The 24,296-nt window shown below is 42.2% G+C and overlaps 1 protein-coding gene across 1 annotated transcript in view; it reads left to right on the forward strand.

The window, feature by feature from the left end:
- LOC117816306 (serine/threonine-protein kinase 4-like) overlaps positions 1 to 24,296 on the forward strand; it is a 53,165-nt gene that overhangs the window by 3,121 nt on the left and 25,748 nt on the right. Inside the window, exons 2-9 of the mRNA XM_034688891.1 lie at positions 7,768 to 7,848; positions 11,100 to 11,228; positions 11,437 to 11,551; positions 12,840 to 13,004; positions 15,554 to 15,721; positions 15,803 to 15,940; positions 16,141 to 16,272; positions 16,863 to 17,073. Of these exons, the coding sequence (XP_034544782.1) occupies positions 7,768 to 7,848; positions 11,100 to 11,228; positions 11,437 to 11,551; positions 12,840 to 13,004; positions 15,554 to 15,721; positions 15,803 to 15,940; positions 16,141 to 16,272; positions 16,863 to 17,073 (1,139 nt within the window). The remainder of the gene's footprint in view (positions 1 to 7,767; positions 7,849 to 11,099; positions 11,229 to 11,436; positions 11,552 to 12,839; positions 13,005 to 15,553; positions 15,722 to 15,802; positions 15,941 to 16,140; positions 16,273 to 16,862; positions 17,074 to 24,296) is intronic.

Here is a 24,296-nt window from a genome sequence, read left to right on the forward strand (position 1 = left end):
TTATCATGTCGGCTCACTCCTCCACAGTTTCCTCATCCAGAGTTCACGTCAGAGCGAAGCGTTTAGAGAAATGTGCAGGGAGGTTTTTAAAAACTATTCAAACATTTCAAGACGTGTGTGAAGATGACAGTCAGCATCTTTAATCCAAAGTAAAGTTCTCAGACTGGGATTATTTTTAATACTGACAGTGGCTCAGCCCAGTCTCTGACATCTTTGTGTTTTAACTCTCAGTGCGGTCTTTACGCAGACTTTGTTAAGACGGAAGCTGAGCCAGGTATCATGGAAAACATTGAAGGCATCAGTGAGTCCTAAATCTGAAGGACCGCACGCCCTGATTGGTCGGCTTGGCGGCATTGTATTTCTTGCATTTCCCCGCACATCAGCCGTGTATTTAATCTTGTTTGCCGTTTCCTCTCTTTTCTTCCCTTAATCATGTCTGTATGATAAACAGCAACATGTATTAGCTCTAAATTAATATAACACGCTCTGAATCGCTGTGAAAGAGTAAACAGATCGTAGTGAGGGCCGGAAAACAGGCGACCAACTATCAGACAGACTACACTGCCCTCAAGCGTTTCGGCAGAGTATTGCTGCACAACACGAACACAGCGACGCACAAGTATGTGGTGCTCATGTCCACGTCGACCACTGCTGCGTAGGGTCGATGCAGAGGGATAAACCAGGCTTAAGTTGTTGGTGGTAGAGTCTGTATCTGAAGGGGATCTGCCCTCTCTCTCTGTGTTGTCAGATTTTCTCATCACATGATGTGTTTGGAACTTTTTTGTTAGTCATTGTGTGACACTCACAGGCAACATCCCACGGGTTGGGGCATCCCCATCTCTCTCTGCTCTCCAGTTGCACCTGTATGAGACGCCTAAAGGACTTTACAAAATGTTGTTTTTTGCCGACACGGAGACACACACCTCGCCACACGTTTGTGCAGCTGTAGTTTGTGTTGTAGAGCATTAACCGCTGTGAAACGATCAGAAGAAAACGTCTTATATCTGTTTCTCTGCTGTTTCTTCATCGGCGGCGCTCACTTGTCGTCTGCTGCTCTCTCTTTTGGAGTGACAGCGAGATCGAAACACGGCAGATGGCATGCAACGTCTATGTTGTGGCATATGCTGGGGTTGGCGGCCTGCCAGAGGTCATTACAGTCAACTACTGTCAATAAAGATATATTTCTTTTTTTAATATTTATATATTTATATTTTTGGGGTGTTTCTGTCTTTATTGATAGGACAGCTGTAGATAGACAGGAAATGTGGGGAGTAGAGAGTGGGGGAAGACATGCAGCGAATGCTCGCACCCGGGAATCGAACCGGTGATCGCTGCAACGAGGACTATAGCCTCTATATGTGGGGCGCTTAGACTGTTAAGCCACCAGCACTCCATAAAGATATATTTCTTCTACACATATAGTTGCGGTAGTAAGTGACGTGAAGCAAAACCTCTGGTTAATATTCATCATGGGGGTGGAGCATGGGTGGTTACTGTATTACAGTCACTGGCCTTTCCCTTTTGAGACACCTAGACGACTGGTGGGCCACTGAGCACCGGCATGTGATGGCAGCTACCCCTATGGCATGCAGCAAGCCCTGGCATATGCTGCAACATAGGCATGGCATGCCACTCTGTAGCTAGTGGCATTAATCTGGCGTGTTTCAATCTCGGTGGAGTCCTCTTTTGGATGCTCTTTTGCACGCTGCAGGGTTCTGGACTTTTGTTGTACGTAGACAGGGTTTCCGCGGGGCATTCAAAAGCGTTAATAGTCAATATATTGATTTTGCAAAAGTTAAGGCCTTAAATGGCATTAAAAATCATTAAAATCTGATTCTCAGTGGCGTTACAAATTATTTCTGTAGTTTTCACCAAAAATATTTAATAATATATAATAATAATAATAATATTAATAATAATAACAACAACAACAACAACAACAACAACAATAATAATAATAATAATAACAATAATATATAATTATAAACTGATTCGCCAGATATGTACATCCGCGTAAACATGTGGAACCATTGCGATGATTGTTTGTTTCCCGTCGGGTACAATTGCCGTCAAACTGGATGTTTGAAAAGTGGCCGGCAGGCTGGACCAGGTGGAGGAAGAGAAGGGGCATGAGATAATGCAAATTCCAGCAAAAATGGCTAGAAAACGTGGAATTAAGAGAATTCCACGAACGAACTAAGGTACATGCCTGAAAGGGGAACTAGCGGTCACCCTCCAGTGTAATATAAGTTATCTCTCAGCTCCATAAGTTCTTATATGTTTAAGATGAGATATCTGCAGTGACCGTTTTCATATAAAAATCATCTTTTACAAAAACAAACCTGTATATTTTTTCTTGAGTTCACGGTCATGGCATTAAAAATGTTACAGTATAGCATTAAAATGGAATTAAAATACATTACATTTGACTGGCTGATTTTTGCAGGAACCCTGGTATAAATGACAGAGATTGAATCAGTTTAAAACGACCTTAAAACCAAAGTGGTTCTTTAAAAAGCAACACCGGTGTTTCAAACATGAGCTGAAAAGTAAGAGCATAAGACAGACGGTTAAATCAGTCCTGATAAAAGTCATTTTGCATGAAGACTAATAGAAGAATGCAAATTAGTCCTCCAGAGAGAGTCCTTAAAAAAGGAGGGAAAGAGTTGGTTATTTAAATGTAGCTCTGTAAACATTCGGTGCATCCAGTATTTTGAGCCACATCAGATCCTCACAAGTTCCCAGAGTCCGTTTGAAATGAAGATTATGGGCTGCTCCGGCACTTTCGCATTTCAGTGCTACGCTCTCTGTTCTTCTGTGGCTTGTGGCTCAGAACGCTGCACGGTGCTGCCTGGAGTCTGGACGTGGGAATAAAGTCAGCCTGGAGGCTTTAGAGAAGGCGATGTGGACATGGATCTGTTAGTGACAGACACATAGACACAGAGGGAAACAGTCGGTGAAGCCCTGAGCTGTCTTTTCTTGTCATGATTCAGCAGTAAATACATCATTGTTTATTTACCCAGAGGGAAGTGCCACTCCTGTTTTCATGCTACTGTAGTTCAATCCAGACTCACATCTGATCTGACACAAACTTGAACCTCATATTTATCTGTTACTCACAGAAGATCGATGTGTTACTGACATGTGGGCTCTGAACTGAAGATCATTTTTGGTTGTTCCGTCATTTGGTAGATAAAATGTGACAAATGCCCGTCCTAGTTTCCTCCAACTAGTGTGCTTCAGAGGGCTTCCTTTCTTCAACCAACAACCCAAATCAATCAATCAGTATACCAGATCACAGCAAATGTTAGCTGAAGACTCTTCACGGACAGAGAAGGTCTAGACCGTACTCTATGACAAGATCCAGTCCCATCTTACAGACAGGACTCAGTCTGATCTCATCTTAATCCACCATGAGTAGAGCACTTTGCAGTATTTAGCAAGTTACAGTGGCAAGGACAAACTTCCTTTAACAGGCAGAAACCTCCAGCAGGACCAGAGTCATGTTAGACAGACATCTGCTGAGACCGAGCTGGAGAGAGGCATAGAGGGAGATGAAGAGAGAGAGAGAGATGATAGTGGTGAGACTGATAGTAGTGGTTGTAGCAGCTGGAGTCTGGCACGTCAACAGCAAACTAGTCACATTATTAAAGCTTTGCTGTCATTATTTCCTTACTCCCAAAACCAGTCAACAAACTCCTTCCCACTGATTTGATTTGACATGAAGTGTGTGATCAGGTTTTCTCCCAGACTGATTCTATGCATGAGAAACATTCATCATCCTTATTAATGTCACACACTCACCTAAGACAACACATTTTAAAACACACCAGTGAATGAGCCTCACACGTCTTAATAAAACAGATACTAGACAGTTGATAGAACCTTGATGTGAGTTTACAGCAGTTTGACTTCTTATCCTGTCATCCTAAAAATGTCTGGTCACGAGCTTCATCTAGGACGAGTTTGGATCTATTTTTGTTTTCACACTGAGACTATTTCTGTCTTGTCTCTTAAGTTTTGTAATAAAGGGGGGCAGCTGCACCCAGAACAAGGATTAAATTAAGATCCCACCTGGTTTTTAGTTATTCAGCAACACATCCTGCCTCGACACTTGAAGAGAGGAGTGCAGCCTCTGCTGATGATGTTCACTTCTGCCTCAATTTTTGGTTTCCTTATAATTGAATCTTATTTATTTGTGTCTAAAATTAAGAAACGATGTAACTAAGAGTTTGGGCTTTAGACGAAGTAACTTGGCTGAACAGAATTATAAAGATTGTTATGCAAAAATGATTAATCCCACGACTTTTTAATCAAACTCCAACGTGTTTCTATCAATAAAGTATCGATATGATTTTCAGACAGCTATAGAAGGCTAGTTTATCTTTGTTATTCTTCTGTCCTTTGCATGAAGATGTTCAGTGTATCAAATCTCTCCACCGTTTATTAATTAATATAAAATTATGTTGAGTGAATAGCTGGGTATAAAAAACACTGTTTCTGCAACTAACACACAGGAGAGTGGTAATTTGAGGCGTCCCAAACTAAACTATGACTAGTTTTTAATGAACTTTCGAAAGAGAACTGTCACCTGCAACTATTTCTAGGGATGTCTCGATTCCTGATCTCAACTATCGGATTGGAGCCAATCTGGACGTTTTTTCAATTCCTCTGTGATCAGCATTTGAGCCGATCATCTCATCCGCTGTCACTGAACACAATTTGCAGTTGAAGACGCGAGTGTAATTGAGTGTTCCGAGTTTGCTTCACTGTGTATACATAATGAGGAAATGATAAGTGGGACATTGATGTAGAACTCAAGCCATGATTTAAATTTTATTGTAGAACTCACATGTGTACCGCCAGACACGGCACAGAAAAAACTGCTGCTCTATGCACCCTACGGTAACTCTCCAGGGACATATGGTTCAAAAAGGTGAAAAACTAAACCAAACTTGGGACAGTCTGTTACATTAGCATACTAAGCAACTTTGTGGCTAGCGGCAACTGCCGTTCTCTGTACCGGCATGGCACTCCGTAGCTACTGGCATGTAACCGGGCGTGTTTCGATCCCGCTCTCACTCCCAATATTTACATTCTTCGTCTCACAGCCGGATGCTGCAATCGTGAATCACACTCTGTCTTGTGAGTGTTACGTTCAGGGCAGCCTCGGATTTAAGCGTGCTGTAATATGTGTTTCATGGGTCTCATACAGCAGAGCTTATAAAACAGATTATGAGTTTTACAACAATGCTAGATGGATTAAGTTAAATGGAATAAACATAAGACATATTTAAGTTACTTATTTTGATAAGTGTGTCAGTGTGCACCTCAACTCTCCCCTAGTGCAACTATTATCTAGGCAAATACAAGTATCAGATCAGGACTCTGTATTGGAAAATACTCCTATATACTACTTATTTCAATGAATTAAATTGAAATGTAATTAATTATATACCTGATTCAGAACTTTAGAAATCACCTCATAAAGAAGCTGAATTTATTTTCAGTCATTAAAAGAAGTTTCTTTAGGTTTTCGTTGTTTTTCTTTGCCCTACTTGTTTCACAGCCTCACAGCTTAATTCAGAGACCTTCTGAGCAGGATTGTTAACTCTGTTCCAAGCAGCAACCTCCGGTCTTTAACTATGAAGCCAATGTGGAAGTGTTAAAAACTATTCCTTAAGTGTCCACTTGAGGCTGACTCCAAAAGCGCCGTAAACCCCATACACACCCATTCACAAAGAGACGATCTTTACAGCAGAAATAAACATGTTTACAGCCTGGAACAAAAAATTAGTTTAGTCTGAATATCTTATTTCTCTATCAGGGAGTGGATTTCCTTTTCACTCGTAAGTATTGAAGGTATTAAGGTTATGAGTTTTGCGTAATTAGGGGCGTGGCTGACTTGATCCGTAGGTGGGAACACTGTAGCTCTTAGTAAGGAGGAGCCTCTTCGCCTCTTGTTAGGTCGACAGAAAGCTGCCGTTTGAAGGCCTCAAAACAGAACTCCAGAGAGAAACGGGTGACGTCACGGAGACTACGACCACGTTTTATACAGTCTGTGGTAAGGATGGGTATTTCAAGCCAAAAATACTATTCGATAATCATTGACATCTATTCGACGATTATTCCAATAAACACCCGCCCCTCGAAATCCATGTGTAGTAGAGTGAGATTCAGGAAAGGTGTCTGTCTTAAATGTTTTCTTCTTCTTTTGCTATTTATTGCTGTTAGCATTCTTCTTCTTTTGTTTGCTAATGCGGTCAGCAAACAGCTTTTAGACGCTCTGTAGCCACCGTCTGCCGGGAATGCCATATTACAACCAGGCACCGGTAAAAATTTGTACTTTTAAAATGAGAAAATATTCAAAGTTACTCTTCGAATTTAAATAATTGCCTATCCCTAGTCTGTGGTCTGTTTTAAGAGGTGTTAAGAGGTGTGTAACCTGCCCGACACAGTCTTTAGAACAGGGGTGTCAAACTCAAATACACAGAGGGCCAAAATAAAAAAAATTGGTGCAAGTCAAGGGCCGGACTGGTTTAATGTTTATTACAAAACTTATTGAAATGAACTTATTGCACATATTGAACATTGAACTAGCAAAGCTTAAGTTATTGCCTATAAACATTAAATAAATGAAAAATATGTTGTATTAATTTCTTATTGCTCAATCTGCAGCTTATCTAATGAATGAGCTTTACTAATTTCTTATGAAAATATTTTTCCACAGGCCAACAACATTAGCAAAAAAAATTCTGCAAAAAAAACCCCAAAAATGCCCAGTGGTAGCAAGAAAAAGTGCAAAAAGGCAACATATTAAAGCTCAGTCTGCTGCTCTGTGATGCACACTAGTCTAAGCCAGGTACTCAGCATCTCATCTTGGATGCAAGTTCATCAATGTTTGGGGTCAGGCTCTGAGCTGAGAAGGTGTTCATCAGTAAGACGACTCCTGTGAGATGTTTTGTTTAACTTCATCAAAGAGAACAGTTGTTCACACAGGTAGTCTGGCAGCACGGAAAATGGCTCAAGTTTTCTTGCAGCATCTGCGTCTCCCACAGGCGCAGCTTGGTTTTAAAAGCCCTCACTGCAGCGTACATGTCTGTGATCACACGGCCCCGCCCCTGAAGCTACAGGTTGAGCGCGTTGAGATGGCTCGTAATGTCACACAGAAACGCCACTTCACACAGATCTCCTCACGCAACTCGAAACACCTTTACAGCCCTTTTCCTTGGCTTAGCCATCGCACCTCTGTGTCATGGGGCAAGTCACCATATTCTGAACCCAACTCCTCCAGAACTGGCGCTGATTTAAACCTGTGGCTCTTATGAAGTTAACTGCTCGTGTTATGGTGCTCATCACATGGTCCATTTTCAAGGCTTTGCCACACAGTGATTCCTGATGTATGATGCAGTTTGTGAGTTTGACACATATGCTTTAGAATAAGTCATCCCCTCAGCAGCTAGCTTACTGAATGCTCCACAAGTTTTAAAGCTTCCTTACATACTTTTTATCTGTTTATTAGGAGTGATAGAAAAAATGTGCACAAAAATCCTCAAAACTCCAAAACTTTGAGGGTAGCCTACATGTGCGAACTCAATCCACCATAAAACTCCTCCAGTCTTTATCCAGGATTTATCCTAACAACACGTCTGCAGTAAATCCTCCTCAGCTGCAATCTCACCCTGATACACTTTGTTATCGATGTGTTACATGTTCCTCTCTCATTCCTCCGTCTCTCTGTTCCTCTCCCCCTCTCTGTGATTTCAGACAGCTGAAGAAGCTGAGCGAGGACAGCCTCACCAAGCAGCCGGAGGAAGTGTTTGACGTCCTGGAGAAGCTGGGTGAAGGGTGAGTGTGTGACTCAGTGAGACGATGGGTGACAGTCCTGAGAGATGAACCGCCTCTCAACATTTCTCACTGTATTTACATGATGTTTATTTAAATCCACTTTCACTCTGCTCTTTCTCTCTCTCTCTCTCTCTCTCTCTCTCTCTCTCTCTCTCTCTCTCTCTCTCTCTCTCTCTCTCTCTCTCTCTCTCTCTCTCTCTCTCTCTCTCTCTCTCTCTCTCTCTCTCTTTATCTCTTTATCTCTCTCATTCTCTGCTTCGTTTCTTCCCTCTCTTTGTGTGGCTCCTCCCTCCTCTGGTGCCAATCAACATAAAAATGCCTCTTTACATCCTGTTTCTCAACGCTCTTCCTGTTCTGAGCGGCTGATCGACGCTGCGTCGGTCTGTGTGTCAGCTCTGGTTTCCCTCCAGTGAATGTAGCTCAGACTGTGTGTGTGTGGTGTCTTTATGCAGCATGAAACATCAGCCACAGACGTTTAAACGGGACTGATATTTATTGGGTTATCATCTAAGTGTCCTTTAAAAGCTTTTAGCTGATTATGCAACAGACTGAAATGAATCCTGCTTCATCTTTATGAACTGCAAAAGCAAACATGACCATCAGCAACATGATTTATAACTTCCTTACTTGAAGTTTTAATAACTCTAACCACTTCCACCGCCTTGTTAACATCCTTCACGGCTTAATTTGTAAAGTGAGTGATTTATTCTTAGTAAGGCAACACTGCACTGGTATAAATGTTGCAGTGGCTTCTCAGCTCACAACCAAAGCTCTCTGCTCTCACTCTCAGTAGTGCTTGGCAGTATGTTGAGTTTTTAAGAAGCATTGATATATTTTTAAATGATATCTACAGTTGCTAGAAAAGTATGCAAACCCTTTAGAGTTACCTGGATTTCTGCATAAAATGGGCATAAAATGTTTTCTGATCTTCTTTTAAGTCCTAAAAATAGACAAACACAGTCTGCTTAAAGTAATACCACAAAAAATTATATGTTTTTATGTTTTTATTGACCACACCATGTAAACATTCACAGTGCAGGGTGGAAAAAGTATGTGAACACTTGGGTTTAATGGTTGACCCTTCTTTGGCAGCAAAAACCTCAACCAAACATTTCCTGTAGATTCAGATCAGACCTGCACAATGCTCATGAGAAGAAACTTTTCAGTTCAGCAATATTCTTTGGATGTCTGGTGTGAATCGCTCTCTTGAGGTCACGCCACAGCATCTCAATCGGGTTGAGGTCAAGACTTTGTCAGAGCCACTCCAGAAGATGTATTTTCATCTGTTCATACATTCTGATTTTGGTTTACTTCTATGCTTTGGGTCATTGTCCTGTTGCATCCCTCATCATCTGTTGAGCATCAATTGATGGATCGATGGCCTTAAGTTCTCCTGCAAAATGTCTTGATAAACTTGGGAATTTATTGTCCGACGATGATAGCAATCTGTCCAGGCCCTGAGGCAGCAAAGCAGCCCCAAACCATGATGCCTACTCCACCATCCTTCGCAGTTGGGATGGAGTTTTGACATTGGTGTGCTGTGCCTTTATTCCTCCACACATAGTGTGGTGTGTTCCTTCCAAACTATTCAACTTTGTATCAAGTGTCCACAAAATATTTTGCCAGTAGTGCTGTGGAACATCCAGATGCTCTTTTGCAAACTTCAAACATGTAGCAATATATTTTTTTAATGACCAATTTAAGCAAAAATCCAGGTAATTCCAAAGGGTTCAAATACTTTATCTTGTTTATAAAAACATAGTTATGTTAGGTTAAAGCTCCTGTGAGGAGTTTTTAAGTGGTCATGAAATGGACTGAAACTAACAATGGTGGCTTTTTATGACCTAGAAAAGCAAACAAGATTGTTAGAAAAGGAATTGATCATTTCTGTTTTGTTATTTTTAAGCCTGAAATCGCTGTGAGGGGGTAGGTGTCAGATGAGGTGATTGACAGCGCATCAAAGCAAAACCCTTTTTCTGCAGTAAATATTCTGAATGAGTGAAATAGTTGACTGTTGGTTGAAAGTGGGAGGAGATAACATAATTTACACATGTACAGACAAAATAAGCAAGATCACTTTGTCCACAAGGGGACGCCAAAGTCAACACAAACAGAAAGTTCCTCACAGGAGCTTTAATATCATGTTAAATATTTATGCATTTTTTTATTTTTTTATTTATCCTTTATTTTAGCAGGAAGGACTCACTGAGACCAAGGTCTCTTTTTCAGGTGTGCCCCGCAGCAATACAATTAATACCATTAACAAAACACGAACACAATGAAAAATAGTCACAGATACATCAGTCAATCAATCTTTATTCATACACCGCCAACTCACAACAAATTTTATCTGTAGACTCTTTACAAACAGAGCAGGTCTAGACTGTACTCTATGATAAATTATTAACATAGACCCAACATCAAGACAGGATAAGATCCAGTCCCATCTTACAGACAGGACTCTGTCTGATCTCATCTTAATCCACCATGAGCAGAGCACTTTGCAGTACAATCAGAATCAAGCATCTTACACAACCGGAACAGTAAGAGAGCTGGGTAATATTTGTTTTTTAAATGCACATTTTGTACCATAGAGACAGTAAGAGAGTAAGACAGCAGGGTAATAAACCAGGATGGAGCATCTACAGTTGTCAATGAGTTTCTTTGGAGAACTCCCACAGACGGAAGTTAAAGTCAGAGAATATGACTTGGATAACTTTTTATCACATTTCTGACAAGACAACTACAACTGAAAGTGTAGAAGCTTCATTTGAAGTAGAATTCACGGTAGAGAAGGATTACGCTGTCAGCCAATCGAACTTTCGGACATGATAGGAATTCAATGGGAGCAGCTGATAAGGCCATGATTGACCCTCGTGCCCCCCTGTACCCTGCCATGGCAGAGTCCGTTTCATTTCTCAAGGAGATTAAAACATATCTGACGTGTGTCCTGAGAGCTTTGATTGATCATGTATTTATTTGCTGGAAAGTCATTCAGAGCTGCTCTTGCTGCAGATATCTGTGTCTCATCTTAACTCAGGTTTCTGAATGAAGCACCTTTAATCAGCCGTTACATTGACTCATGCATGAAAGAGAAAATTAGAAGTTTGAAACACTGCTGCATCCTGTTGCTACTTGTGAAGGTTGCTAATAGTCTGACGTGTGACCAACGTTTTGTTGGCCGTAACCTCGTGCACAGGTTTCACAAAGAGTTACCACATCCTGTCAAAGCTGCGTCTGTGTCTCTGCAGGTCGTACGGCTGCGTGTTCAAAGCTCATTACAAAGAGACGGGGGAGATCGTGGCCATCAAACAGGTTCCTGTGGAGTCTGATCTGCAGGAGATCATCAAGGAAATCTCCATCATGCAGCAGTGTAACAGGTGTGTGTGTGTTCAATGTAGAAAACATGAGTTGATGTGTTCAGGGTTCTGCCACTCTTCTTCTACAGTGATCGGATGTTTGCTATGTTTCATGTAAAAGCACAATTCACTCATCATTGTTTGTGATCAAAAAAGCTACAAATAACTTTTATTCCAAGAAGTGCAAATAAAGTTCCGTCATATCATCCTGAGTGTAATCTGTGTTCAGTCCACATGTGGTGCGGTACTACGGCAGCTACTTCAAAAACAGCGACCTGTGGATCGTCATGGAGTACTGTGGAGCAGGATCAGTGATTGACATCATCCGAATACGCAATAAGACGGTGAGTCGGACTCAAACTATCATACATGAATTTCAAATAGTTCAGACCGTGGGCCTCACTCACCGACATCTTTTTCAGATGTTTCTTAAATTTACTCTTCAGGAGGTTCCCTAAGTGAAGTCTACATCTGATTCATGAACGGTTTTAAATAGTGGTGCAACGGATCATCGTTGATCCATGATCTGTACGGATGCCTCTCCACGGTTCGGCACAGACGTGGTCTGCAGATTGGTTGATGAAAAAAAAAAAAAAAGTTGCGCGTGTTCACGTGATGACCACATGTTCAATCCACACTCACTCGTCAAGCACAGCGGTAGTCTTGGCAAGTGGAGGAGCAAAGGAAACCTCCTGCATCTTTTCAGTCACATGTATGGGAGCATTTTGGTTTCCCTGTGAAATACAGTGAATGCTGAATGTGCTTGAGTCACGTTATGAAATTCCGTCGCGCACCCACTTCAGCGAGATGATTGTACCAAGTCTGTATGAGCAGGAGAATACAAAATTGTGGAGGAATTATCCCGGGTATCGTCTGTTGTGCTCACCACAGACAGGGGGACTTCCAGGGCAACGGAAAGCTACATTACTATGGCTGCTCATTTCATCACATCGGAGTGGGAGATGAGGAGCACCGTGCTGCAGACACACCCCCTCTATGAGAGTCATACAAGCACAAATCTGGCGCAGGTATACTGACTGAAGCAGTGGCTGAGTGGAAGCTAGAGAGACCCAATAATAATATCCCAGTCACAACAGATAATGCAAAAAACCAAACAAATGCAGTGAATGAGGCAGGACTGGGCCCACAGATAGGGTGCTTTGCACATGCAGTAAACTTTGTTAAATTAAAAGTTGTTTTTATTTAATGGGCAAAAGTTTACAAGTGTTTTACAAAATAAATGGAGGACAAAGTTATATTTGTCTTTTTTTCTTTTTTTTTTTCTTTTTTTTTTTTGCTCATCCGAAAAGTGATCCGATCCGTGACTCAAAACCGATATACGATCCGAACCGCGTGTTTTTTGATCCGTTGCACCCCTAGTTTTAAATGAAGGAAAACGCTATTTCACTCTGACATGTTCGGAGGAGTGCTCTGTAGTGTTCTTGGATTTTGTTCTTAGCTACGAACAAATCCCAGATAAGAAAACTTTGGTGAAAGTCAGAATCTTCTTAAAATCGTTTTCAGAAAAAATGTGTTTTCTAAGAATGGTTTCTGAGTGAGGCCTAGTGAGTGAACAGTTTGTGTATGTTTATGATACTAAAGCCCTTTTCATCGTTTCTCTCTGTATCTCAGCTAACAGAAGAGGAGATTGCCACCATCCTGCAGTCCACTCTGAAGGGTCTGGAGTATCTGCACTTCATGAGAAAGATCCACAGAGACATCAAAGCAGGAAACATCCTGCTGAACTCTGAGGGTCAGGCCAAACTGGCAGACTTTGGAGTTGCTGGACAACTCACAGTGAGTTTAATGATGTGTTTTCTTTTGGCTTGTTGTTTTCACTGGATGACTTTAGTTCTGTTTGTGCACTTGAAAGAAAATGCAGGTTTACACATAATTCAGAATGTTAGTAACACATTTTTAGATGGGTGCTGAGGGCCATATAAAAATGGACCTCAGGCCACATCTGGTACCTTGGTCGGACTTTGGTCATGTGTGAGTTAGAGAGTCAAACACAACAGACAGCTGCAGTGAGGGTTGTACCACTGTCTGGTTCGAAAGCTGGCTTAGACAGCTCGACTTTAAGTCATTTGAAGAGCTGAGAGTGTCGAAGCAGCCTATAGACTGGGGTTTTTTAGTTCTGCCTCATAATGCTTTGACTTTACTCTGCTTTTACAAAAATAGTCTTTTTTGGGGTTGTTGTCATTTTGCACCTCATTCTGTCGCTCCTTCACTGATCTGTGTCAGTGACTAAGCTTTAACACGATCAGAGCAGCACTCTGAATCTCACAGTAACAAGCTCCTACCTGATCTGTACTTCTGCGATCACCGTTACAGCCTCGGTGTGCACACTTCGCCCTGATAGCAGGTTATTTTTAACTATTGTGGAGAAAAATAAAAAGACTTTCATCGACTTTTGTTTTACAGTGTGAATGCACAAAGCCTAAATGAAATGTTTAAGGGATAATGAATGGAGATCAGGTGGATATACAAATTAGAATCCTGACAGGGTGAGCAGGACCCCGACACAAAGCACAAAATATTCATTAAAAAATGACGTAAAAACAAATGAGGTATCCAGCTAAAAATAAATATTCCTCCTATTTCAGGAGTAACGCTGGTCAAACCTGATCCTGCTGATTTGTTCTAATTCACATTAAAGTGAACGGTTCCATTGAAGGTAACGTTAAACGGGGTGAACGGGACTTCTGCAGGAATACTGATGTTGACATGTCTGTCCTCATTCAGCTGTCCTTCTTCTCTTTGACGTTGACTCACCTTTAAACATAAATGAGTCAAATGTCTCATCTTTGAACATTGTTGCTGTTATCTCTACCTCTCCTGGTTTCAGTGACTTTGTAAAGATCAGCACTTTAGAGCTGCTCTCTCCAGCTCTGTTGCTGTTGTCTGGATCACAGGACAGGATGTTGCTCCTCTTTTCCCTCTCAGAGATGGTTGGGGTCCAGTAGCTCCTCAGGCTGCTCTCACATCTGTGCCCACTAACTGTCATTATTTCCCCACTCTCAAGACCAGCCTGACACCACACTAACGTTTTTACCACAGTGTCAACAGGCAGATGGACTATTTTCTGTGGAGTGATATAATTAATCAGAGCTGTTATTTGGCTTTGATACATTTAAAAACATTTTATTCTCCCTTTATTCAGATCCCCATTAGCTGCCACTAACGCAGCAGCAGCTACTCTTCCTGTGGTCCACATTAAACAAACATAACATACAAAATATACATGAAATACAAAAACAGAAAATACCACAACCATTTCAAAGAGTACACATAATGGGTGTAATGTACACGTTCCCATGAATTAATATTAGGAAACATTACACAGCATCACATCAAATTAAGATCAATCAAAGTGTTTACTGAAATTCATTAATGTTAAAGTGTTCCTTTCAGAGTTTTTAAAAACTGGCCTTACTGGGTGCTTCAGTTGTTATAACTGGTAAATGAATCCACATTGTGATGGCTCTATACATTACAGATCTGCACACCGCATCAGGTCTGGGTTTTGGCTTAACTAAATGTTAGGGACCAAGCAGCAAAACACAGGACTCGGTGTAATTTTTTAAAGAAAAGTGGGTTTTTATTTTACCCATAATTAGGCAAACCAAATTCACAAGCCAAAATTATTAGAACTAGGCCTTTAAGAGAGGTCAACGTAACATAACTCAATTTAACACAACAAAATGAAAGGTGTGATGTAAACAAACAGACCTGAAACAATGAGACAAAAATGAACTTATATTGTGGTTGAGCCAAACCAAGTTTAACTCAAAGAAAAGGTAAAGAAAATGTAGACTTAATTAAACTGAATTCAACATAATACTAACTAAGCCTAACCCCCCCATGACATCAGAGCCCATGGTCTGCTCCACTCAGCTGGCTTCAGTATAAAAGTCCTTTTCACCCTTGGCCATGCCTTTTGTTCATTCAAGGAAGTGCCATGCCTCCACAGCCAGGTAACTCACAGTTTGGCTCCAGCTATCACACTAAATAACCCTGAACAGCCTGCCAGATACTGTGACTTTGTTGGTCTCTCACATACCTTATATGTGAATCCCTCTGTGGATTGATTTGATATGAAGTCTGTGATCAGGTCTTCCCTGATATTACTTTTGCTTTTGAGATTTGATCACAGTTGTTGACTTTCTTGCAGTGCAACAATATGTTGTGTTGTAAAAACTGTCTTGATACTTAAAAATAGATTTGTCTGAACATCTGAATCTGAAAGAATGACTCAGAAGTGAAAAAAATATCTGTGTTCTAGCTTCTCAATCTCTCTCCTCCATTATTTCCTCCTCCTCCTCCTCCTTCTCCACCTTCCTCAGGATACCATGGCGAAACGTAACACCGTCATCGGCACGCCGTTCTGGATGGCTCCAGAGGTCATACAGGAGATCGGCTACAACTGTGTGGCCGATATTTGGTCTCTAGGAATAACGGCTATAGAGATGGCTGAGGGGAAGCCGCCGTACGCTGACATACATCCCATGAGGGTGAGCCTGTCTGTGTTGTGGTTTTAAAGTAAAGTACTCGCTGTGGTTTTAAAGGTGACTCAGATGTGTTTCTTCTTCCAGGCTATCTTCATGATTCCCACCAATCCTCCACCAACGTTCAGAAATCCAGACCAGTGGTCTGAGGATTTTAAAAATTTTGTCAGCGAGTGTTTGGTGAAAAACCCAGAAAAAAGAGCGACTGCGACACAATCATTACAGGTAGAACTCTTTGATCTCTCTTTTATTCCAGGTTGCAAGAGCATGACCATAATATGTCAATTCAGATTTTGGTTTCCGTTCTCAGCCGTTGGATTCAGCTTGTAGTTTGTGTTCCCGTAAGAAAGAAACAAGACGTGTTTGCTCTTTTCTCTCCTCATCAGTCTGACCTTTCTCTCTCCTCCTATCTCTCTGCCCTCCAGCATCCATTCATCAAGTCAGCCAAACCCAATTCCATCCTCAGAGCCCTTATCACAGACGCCATGGAGATTAAGCTGAAGAGACAAGAGGAAGAGGAGCAGAGGGACCAGGATGCAGATGATGATGACAACTCGGTACGAGTGCTAAACGGGGATAAGCACAAAACCCAGAAAACACTGTCAGATGTTGAAGTTGACAGCTGCTGTCGTCAGAGCTTAAAGCTGAGTCGGATGCAAATCCTTCTTAAAGTCACTGAAAACTGTTCTGCACTGATCCTTGAATGTCAGCATAAGAACTCCGCTGTCTGGGCTGTATCCTTTTACAGGCTCGAACTTCTACCAAACATGCAGCTGAGGAAATTCTGACCAGTAACAACATGCTTTCTGTAGTATTCATAGTGCGGTTTGAGCTTTTGCTGGATGCATGAAAACGGCTCCAGAAGTCATCAGTGGTGATCTAAAGACGATACAGCTTTCATTGATACCTTTACACAGATATATGTGTGCAGCTGCAGCTAACGCTTCAGTCTAAAATATTTAAATACTCTTTTAAATATTTATTTTCAAGTTGTCAGACTGCAGACAAAGGCAGCTCACAGAAACTGAAGTGGTGGTTTGATATTGGAGGCTGGAGAGTAAAAGTTTGCCTCATGGGAGTTGTTCTTACCACCATGCCTGGTTCAGGTGTACTTACTCAGACTTCACCTTCTGCTGCTGCGTTTCAGGACGAGGACGAGGTCGACCAGGGGACGATGGTGCGAGCAGGAATGGGCGACTCAGGAACGATCCGGGCTGCTGGCTCATTAGCTGGTTCACTCAGCGGCACAGCACGGACCATGATCGAACACGAGGACACGGGGACCATGCAGTCACAGCTGGGCACCATGGTCATCAACTCAGATGATGAGGACGAGGAAGAGGCCGGCACTATGAAAAGTAAGGCCAGCGAGGCACACGTTCACATGTTGGTGATGAAGTTTTGCACAATCCTAGGTCGTCTTGTTTGATATAGGGGTGACCCCAACTTTGTTGAAACTGATTCGTCAGTTCTTGCCATAGTCGACAAATCGTCGAATGTTTGGTTTTTTCTTCACTGACCCAAAGTCTGCATTATGGTGACTTTGTGACAATAATACACATAACCATTTACAATTAAAAGGATCATAGCTTAAGGTGAAAGAGACACTAGAGTAGATAGATATGAAACTTTTATTTTTTTAATCCCTTGAACGCAGAAACAAAGAGGTGATGAACGAGAAAAAACTCCTGAGGCCACCGTCCGTTAAACATCAAACAATGAAGCATTATAAAATAAACATTTATAAACAGACATAATGAGCTCAGAGCACTGCACATGATTTATCTGAACAAGGTTTCAGTGTCTGAAAATCAAATTAATAACGACTGAAATTACAACACATTCCGACCACAGTCCTAACACCTGTACGCACATCATAACGTTTCAATTCTATTCATCGATGTAAATAAACAAAATCATATCATTATATTAGAAAGGAAAAAAAATCCTTCAAAAATGAATCACGCTGTAAGCGTTAAAAACAAACAGGTACAGGTTACATCAGGAGATATTTAAATATATTCACTCTGCAGAGACCAGCACTGCTGAGGGTAGTTTGTCTAACTTGAGACTTAACATTTCTATAATGTTCAAAATCAAACCTGAACCAGCTAAAGGGTTTTTAAATCCCTTAACAGTACCTTTTAAAAGAGTCTGTCACTGCGTCTTTGTCTGCTTGAGTCTTTTCAAGAAATAAACAACGTGTTTTCGGGCAGAAGTGCGCTCCTTGCTTTGTTGACAATAAGTCCGGCCTTGGAGAGAATCCTCTCAGCTTTGGGTATCCATCCTCGTTCTCTTGGCACCGTTCCAGCAGCCCAGTGCTGTCTTTGATGTGGTCCGGTAATCCTTGATCTCACCGCCCTCTTCATGAAGCTGCTCCTCATCTTCATCACTTTTTTCAGGATCACCTGAAGTTTTTTTTGTCTGACATTTTAAGGCTGCTATGAACCTAGAGAGATTTAAAGACCAGCTGAGGTATCGCTGCTCCACATGTCCCACTAAATGGGAGAGTCCACCTTTAATTACCACCTTAAGGAGCTAGATTTTATATCTAAAGCTATTTCCAGAATTACATTAAGTATTTAAGTAGTTTATATTTATATCAAAATAGGATATATAAGACATGGTTTATACTGAAAACAGGAAAATTATATAGAATTAGACATTGATCCTTGTTTCATATGCAGATGTGTGACTATGAATTTGGCAGTCGACTAAGGCTCTTCAGAAAGAATCGCCAAATATTCGACTACTTGGGGTCACCCCTAGTTTGATAGAGAGGATGCAGACTTTGCTCCCATGTTACTAAAGCGAGTCTTAGAAGAACCAACAGATGAGGAACATGCTGCCCTGTTTCAAACAGTCATTGACCGTCACTTCACCCGGCTCCTTTAATGAACTCAAAACTGAGTGTTAGATTAAAGTTTGATATTCTTTGTGCAGCTGGAGATTTTTGTATCCACCAGAGGGCACCATGACACCATCGCTCTGTTCCCTGACTGTCTTGAGGATCTCTGTGGTGTGTGTGTGTGTGTGTGTGTGTGTGTGTGTGTGTGTGTGTGTGTGTGTGTGTGTGTGTGTGTGTGTGTGTGTGTGTGTGTGTGTGTGTGTGTGTGTGTGTGTGTGTGTGTGTGTGTGTGTGTGTGTGTGTGTGTGTGTGTGTGTGTGTGTACTAATCTGTCTTCATGCTGATTGCTTCATTTACTAAAGGAGCGCTAACATCCGATAAAGTAGTTTGTATTTGTTGTTAAATTTACAGTGAGAGTTGAAGAGCTGGAGCAGCCTTTTCTGTCTTCTGACATTAACCCGTTGAATGCAGGGAGGAGGATTGCCTAACTTAGTCAATCAATCAATCAATCAATCTTTATTTACATAGTACCAAATCACAACAAATGTTATCTGAAGACTCTTAACAAACAGAGCAGGTCTACACCGTACTCTGTTATATTATTAACAAAGACCCAACATCAAGACAGGATAAGATCCAGTCCCATCTTACAGGCAGGACTCAGTTCAATCTCATCTTAATCCACCATGAGCAGAGCACTTTGCAAACTGGGATCTTATTGGCTCCCTGTGTTAAATAATGTAGCTTGTTTTGTTGTACATCATCAGAAGAGGTCTGGTTGTTGTAGGTGCTGCCTGGATAAATCATGAACAAGCAATCTTCTGGATCCCGAGGAGCAAAGTGAGGTCAAAGTCCTGTTAAGATTTAGGTATCCAGCAGACTCCACTCTCCTAATCCAGTGAACACATTCCCTCCTGCTGGATTGAGTGTGTGTGTGTGTGGTTTTCAGAGATATGTCGGTGCTTCTTCGGTCGGTTGGAGTCTTTTTGTCGGTGTGGGAGTTGGAAGCGTTGGATGCATTGGGTGCTTTTGCAAGAGTTGGACTGTGTTCATCAGCGCTGACAGTCTGTGGGTGTGTTTTATGTTTGTTTTTATACGCTGAGAATTAACCCCAATGAGGCACTACAGCACGCTGACTTTAAAAGTGTGTGTGTGTGTGAGTGTGTGTGTGCTCTGTGCTCAGCTTGTGGAGCTTGTTTTACTTTAATGATGAAAACAAAGCAACTGTGGAAGTTTTGGCCACAATATTGAAACTCCCACATCACTCAGGACAGTGAGACTGATGTTTGTGATGTTGGGGTCTTTATGCAGGAATACAAGATAAAACAGCAGCACTGGGATGGGGACTGTGGAGGTTTTACAGCCTGTAGTTCTGCAGGAAAAACTGTTAAGGGGGCAGGGATTGGGCAGCAGCTGTCTTAAAGATGGATTCAACATTCAGCTGATTAATTATGTTTTTAGAAAATGTAAAACATTGTAGAATAAAAAATAAAACACAGAGGAGATTGCGTTTTCAGAGCGCAACATGGAGCAGCACAGCCGGACAGCTGGAGTCCCGAGACCGAGGATTTCCTGGGTTAATTGATGAATCAACGGTTGTCTTGTTCTCTCTCATAGACTCAATGAAACATGGTCGTAGTCTCTGTGACGTCACCCATCTGTTTCTGAAGCAGAGTCGTTGGGTGCCATATCGAAATGCTGACTCAACCTATCTTCTGTTGAGCTAGTGTGAGTCAAAGAGGTGGAGATAAGGCGGGCTTTTAGCCTCTTTGCTAACAGATACAAGGTTCCTGCCTATCAGTCATGTCAGCCATGCCCTTATTCTGCAAAACTTGTAACTTAAATATCTTAAAGAATAATTAATTATAAAAGATTGGCTCCTGTACAGTGTGTGTTGATTATAGACTGTATAAATAATAGACGTAGTATGCGTAGGGTTGTAAACTTTCCATGAGAATGAACAGGAATTTATGGGAATAAACCAGGAATTTACTAAATTGAAGGTTGGCTCTTAATAGGGAACCTAAATGTAGTTGGGGAAAATATATGTTAGCATAATCCTGACTAAAACAACCAGATTTCATGTAAGCACAGTTGAATATCTTTGCTATTCCTCAATCACATGCACATAGCACACTGCTCACACCAGGGCTATTGAGACCATGCCCCCTACATGCACTGTGCACTTCTGCATCACATGCACAGATGATTTCTAGAATTCTGGACCACACTTTTGAGCCCAGAGCACAAGACTATTGAAGCCATACATTTGAGCCTGTTGACTACACAAAGTGAAGTAAGTTTTGATGATATCATGTGGTAATATATTTAACAAATATGATGTATGGTACTAATGTTTAACTTAGCGAAATCACATATAAATGTATTCATACAAATGTATTTCCATTAAATTACCCTCAATTCCCATAAATTCCCATAATTCCCATGGAAAGTTTCCATTTTGGAATATTTCCAAAATTCCCCAACATAACTTCCCATGGAAATTTACCGGAAATGTTCCACCCCTTTGCAACCCTAACAGGGTTCCCACGCGTCCTGGAAAACCTGGAAAACAGTTGACCAGTTTTCCAGTACTGGAAAACACCTGGAAAATGGGAGAAAAAGTAAAATGTCCTGGAAAATCACATATAGTCCTGGAAAATTATTCCAACATGGCTGCGTTTGACCTGACCCTATTAACAAAACACATCCCCGTTCATTGAAAGTTGAGTGCACGCTGTCCTGGAAAAGACAGCGACACTGTGCAACTTTTTTCTCATCTTTTCTCCTTCACTTCATCATCATGCATTCACAGAAAACGGGGGTATATTTGTTTATGTTTTATAGTACACTTGGCTCAATTACCGTACTCTAGCTCAGTTGTTCTGTTAGGGTTTTGATTTGGGTTAGGGTTATGATTAGGGTTAGGGTTGTGATTAGGGTTAGGGTTAGGGTTAGGGTTAGGGTTGTGGTTAGGGTTAGGGTTAGGGTTATGTTTGTGATTAGGGTTAGGGTTGTGTTTAGGGTTCGGGTTAGGGTTGTGGTTAGGGTTGTGATTAGGGTTAGGGTTGGGGTAAGGGTTAGGGTTGGGGTTAGGGTTAGGGTTGGGGTTAGGGTTAGGGTTGGGGTTAGGGTTGTGTTTAGGGTTAGGGTTAGGGTTGTGACTAGGGTTAGGGTTGGGGTTAGGGCTAGGGTTGGGGTTAGGGCTAGGGTTGGGGTTAGGGTTAGGGTTGGGGTTAGGGTTAGGGTTGTGGTTAGGGTTAGGGTTGTGATTAGGGTTAGGGTTGGGGTTAGGGTTAGGGTTGGGGTTAGGGTTGGGGTTGGGGTTAGGGTTGTGATTAGGGTTAGGGTTGTGGTTAGGGTTGGGGTTGTGATTAGGGTTAGGGTTGGGGTTAGGGTTAACGTTGTGGTTAGGGTTAGGGTTGTGATTAGGGTTGGGGTTAGGGTTAGGGTTGTGATTAGGGTTAGGGTTGTGGTTAGGGTTAGGGTTGTGGTTAGGGTTAGGGTTAGGGTTGTGTTTAGGGTTAGGGTAAGGGTTGTGATTAGGGTTAGGGTTGTGGTTAGGGTTGGGGTTGTGATTAGGGTTAGGGTTGGGGTTAGGGTTAACGTTGTGGTTAGGGTTAGGGTTGTGATTAGGGTTGGGGTTAGGGTTAGGGTTGTGATTAGGGTTAGGGTTGTGGTTAGGGTTAGGGTTGTGGTTAGGGTTAGGGTTAGGGTTGTGTTTAGGGTTAGGGTAAGGGTTGTGATTAGGGTTAGGGTTAGGGTTGTGATTAGGGTTAGGGTTGTGTTTAGGGTTAGGGTCAGGGTTGTGATTAGGGTTAGGGTCAGGGTTGTGTTTAGGGTTAGGGTTGTGATTAGGGTTAGGGATAGGGTTAGGGTTAGGGTTGTGATTAGGGTTAGGGTTGTGATTAGGGTTAGGGTTAAGGTTAGGATTAGGGTTAGAATTAGGGTTAGGGTTGTGATTAGGGTTAGGGTTGTGATTAGGGTTAGGGTTAGGGTTAGGGTTGTGATTAGGGTTAGGGTTAGGGTTAGGGTTGTGGTTAGGGTTAGGGTTGTGATTAGGGTTAGGGTTGTGTTTAGGGTTAGGGTTAGGGTTAGAATTAGGATTAGGGTTAGGTTTATGATTAGGGTTAGGGTCAGGATAAGGGTTAGGTTAAGAACCAGAACCAAACTAATGCAAACAGAACCAGAATCAAACCCAACCAGAATCAAACTCAACCAGAATCAAACCAAAACCGAACCAGAACTGAACTAGACACGGACCAGAACCGAACCAGAACCCTATCAGAACTGAACCAGAACCAAACAGAACCGAACAGAACCTAACCAGACCCGAACCAGAACCGTACCAGAACTGAACCGGAACGGAACCAGAACCGAACCAGAACCGAACCGGAACCAGAACCGAACCGGAACCAAACCAGAACCGAACCGAACCAGAACCGTACCAGAACCATACCAGAACCGAACCAGAGTTGAACCAGAACCGTACCAGACCCGAACAGAACCGAACAGAACCGTACCAGAACTGAACCAGAACCGAACCGGAACCGAACCGAACCAGAACCAGAACCGAATCAGAACCGAAAGAGAGCCGTACCAGAACCGTACCAGAACCAAACCAGAACCGAACCAGATGTGAACCAGAATCGAACCAGAACCAAACCTGAACCGTACCAGAACCGAACCAGAACCGAACCAGATGTGAACCAGAACAGAACCAGAACCAAACTCAAGCAAACAGAACCAGAACCAAACTCAAGCAAACAGAACCAGAACCAGAACCAAACACAACATCATTAATTTCCTCAGGTTGGCATTGAGTAAAATCAGATGCCTCAGCTTGGATGGTCTGATCCGATTTCTCCTCTCAGTGAGTATTTGCCTGGTCTTTTAGAAGACTCTCTCTGAAGGAACAGATGAAGCCAGGATACACAGCCTCCCCTCCATCACCTGTATCCTATATCCTCACATGTGATTGGCCGCATGGCCGCCATGCTGACCAATCAAAACAAAGTTCTGCTGTGAGCAGAGCTGGGGCTGAGCACTGAGAGAGCTAAGCAGCGAAAGGAAAAAACTGGGAGCTGGCTCTCTCTTGATGCGAGCCGGCTCTTCTGATTCACTATAAAGCATCGACTCTCAGAGCCGCAGCTTTTGATCATGACACATCACTAATGTGCTTATTCTGTGTTACAATTATGAGGGGGCCATGGACAATTTTCTCACCTGTAAGGGGTCCCTGGCTCCAAAAAGTGTCAGAACCCCTCCTCTAGCTAGCAGGAGTGCAAACTGCTGATAGTGAAAACAAAGGGAACAAAAAGAGCGGGAACCCTGCCTAAGTATGCGTGACCCATTCATCACCCATTGGTTTCTGAAGCGCTGTTTTGAAGCCAATTGTCGGGGTGAGCCATATTGGAAATTTGGAACTCAACCTAACTGCTGTTGAGCTAGTGTGAGGTGAAGAGGCGGGCTTTGAGCCTCCTAGCCAACAGCTACAGTGTTCCTGCCTGCCAATCAAGTCAGCTGTGCCTCTCATTGGAAAACTCGTAATCTTAATATCTTCGAAATTGACGCTTTATGTAAAAATTCACCCCCCGTACAGTGTGTGCTGATCGAGAAATGAGCTATCCAGACTACACTTGTTTTTTGAACCAGGCTGTTAACATGTTTATTATTTCCGCATTGGCTTCAATTCTCACGGCCGGAGGTTGCCGCTTGGTCTCATACAGCAGA

This window comes from Notolabrus celidotus, chromosome 1 (assembly GCF_009762535.1).
Source record: "Notolabrus celidotus isolate fNotCel1 chromosome 1, fNotCel1.pri, whole genome shotgun sequence".
In the NCBI taxonomy this organism is placed as follows: Eukaryota; Metazoa; Chordata; class Actinopteri; order Labriformes; family Labridae; genus Notolabrus; species Notolabrus celidotus.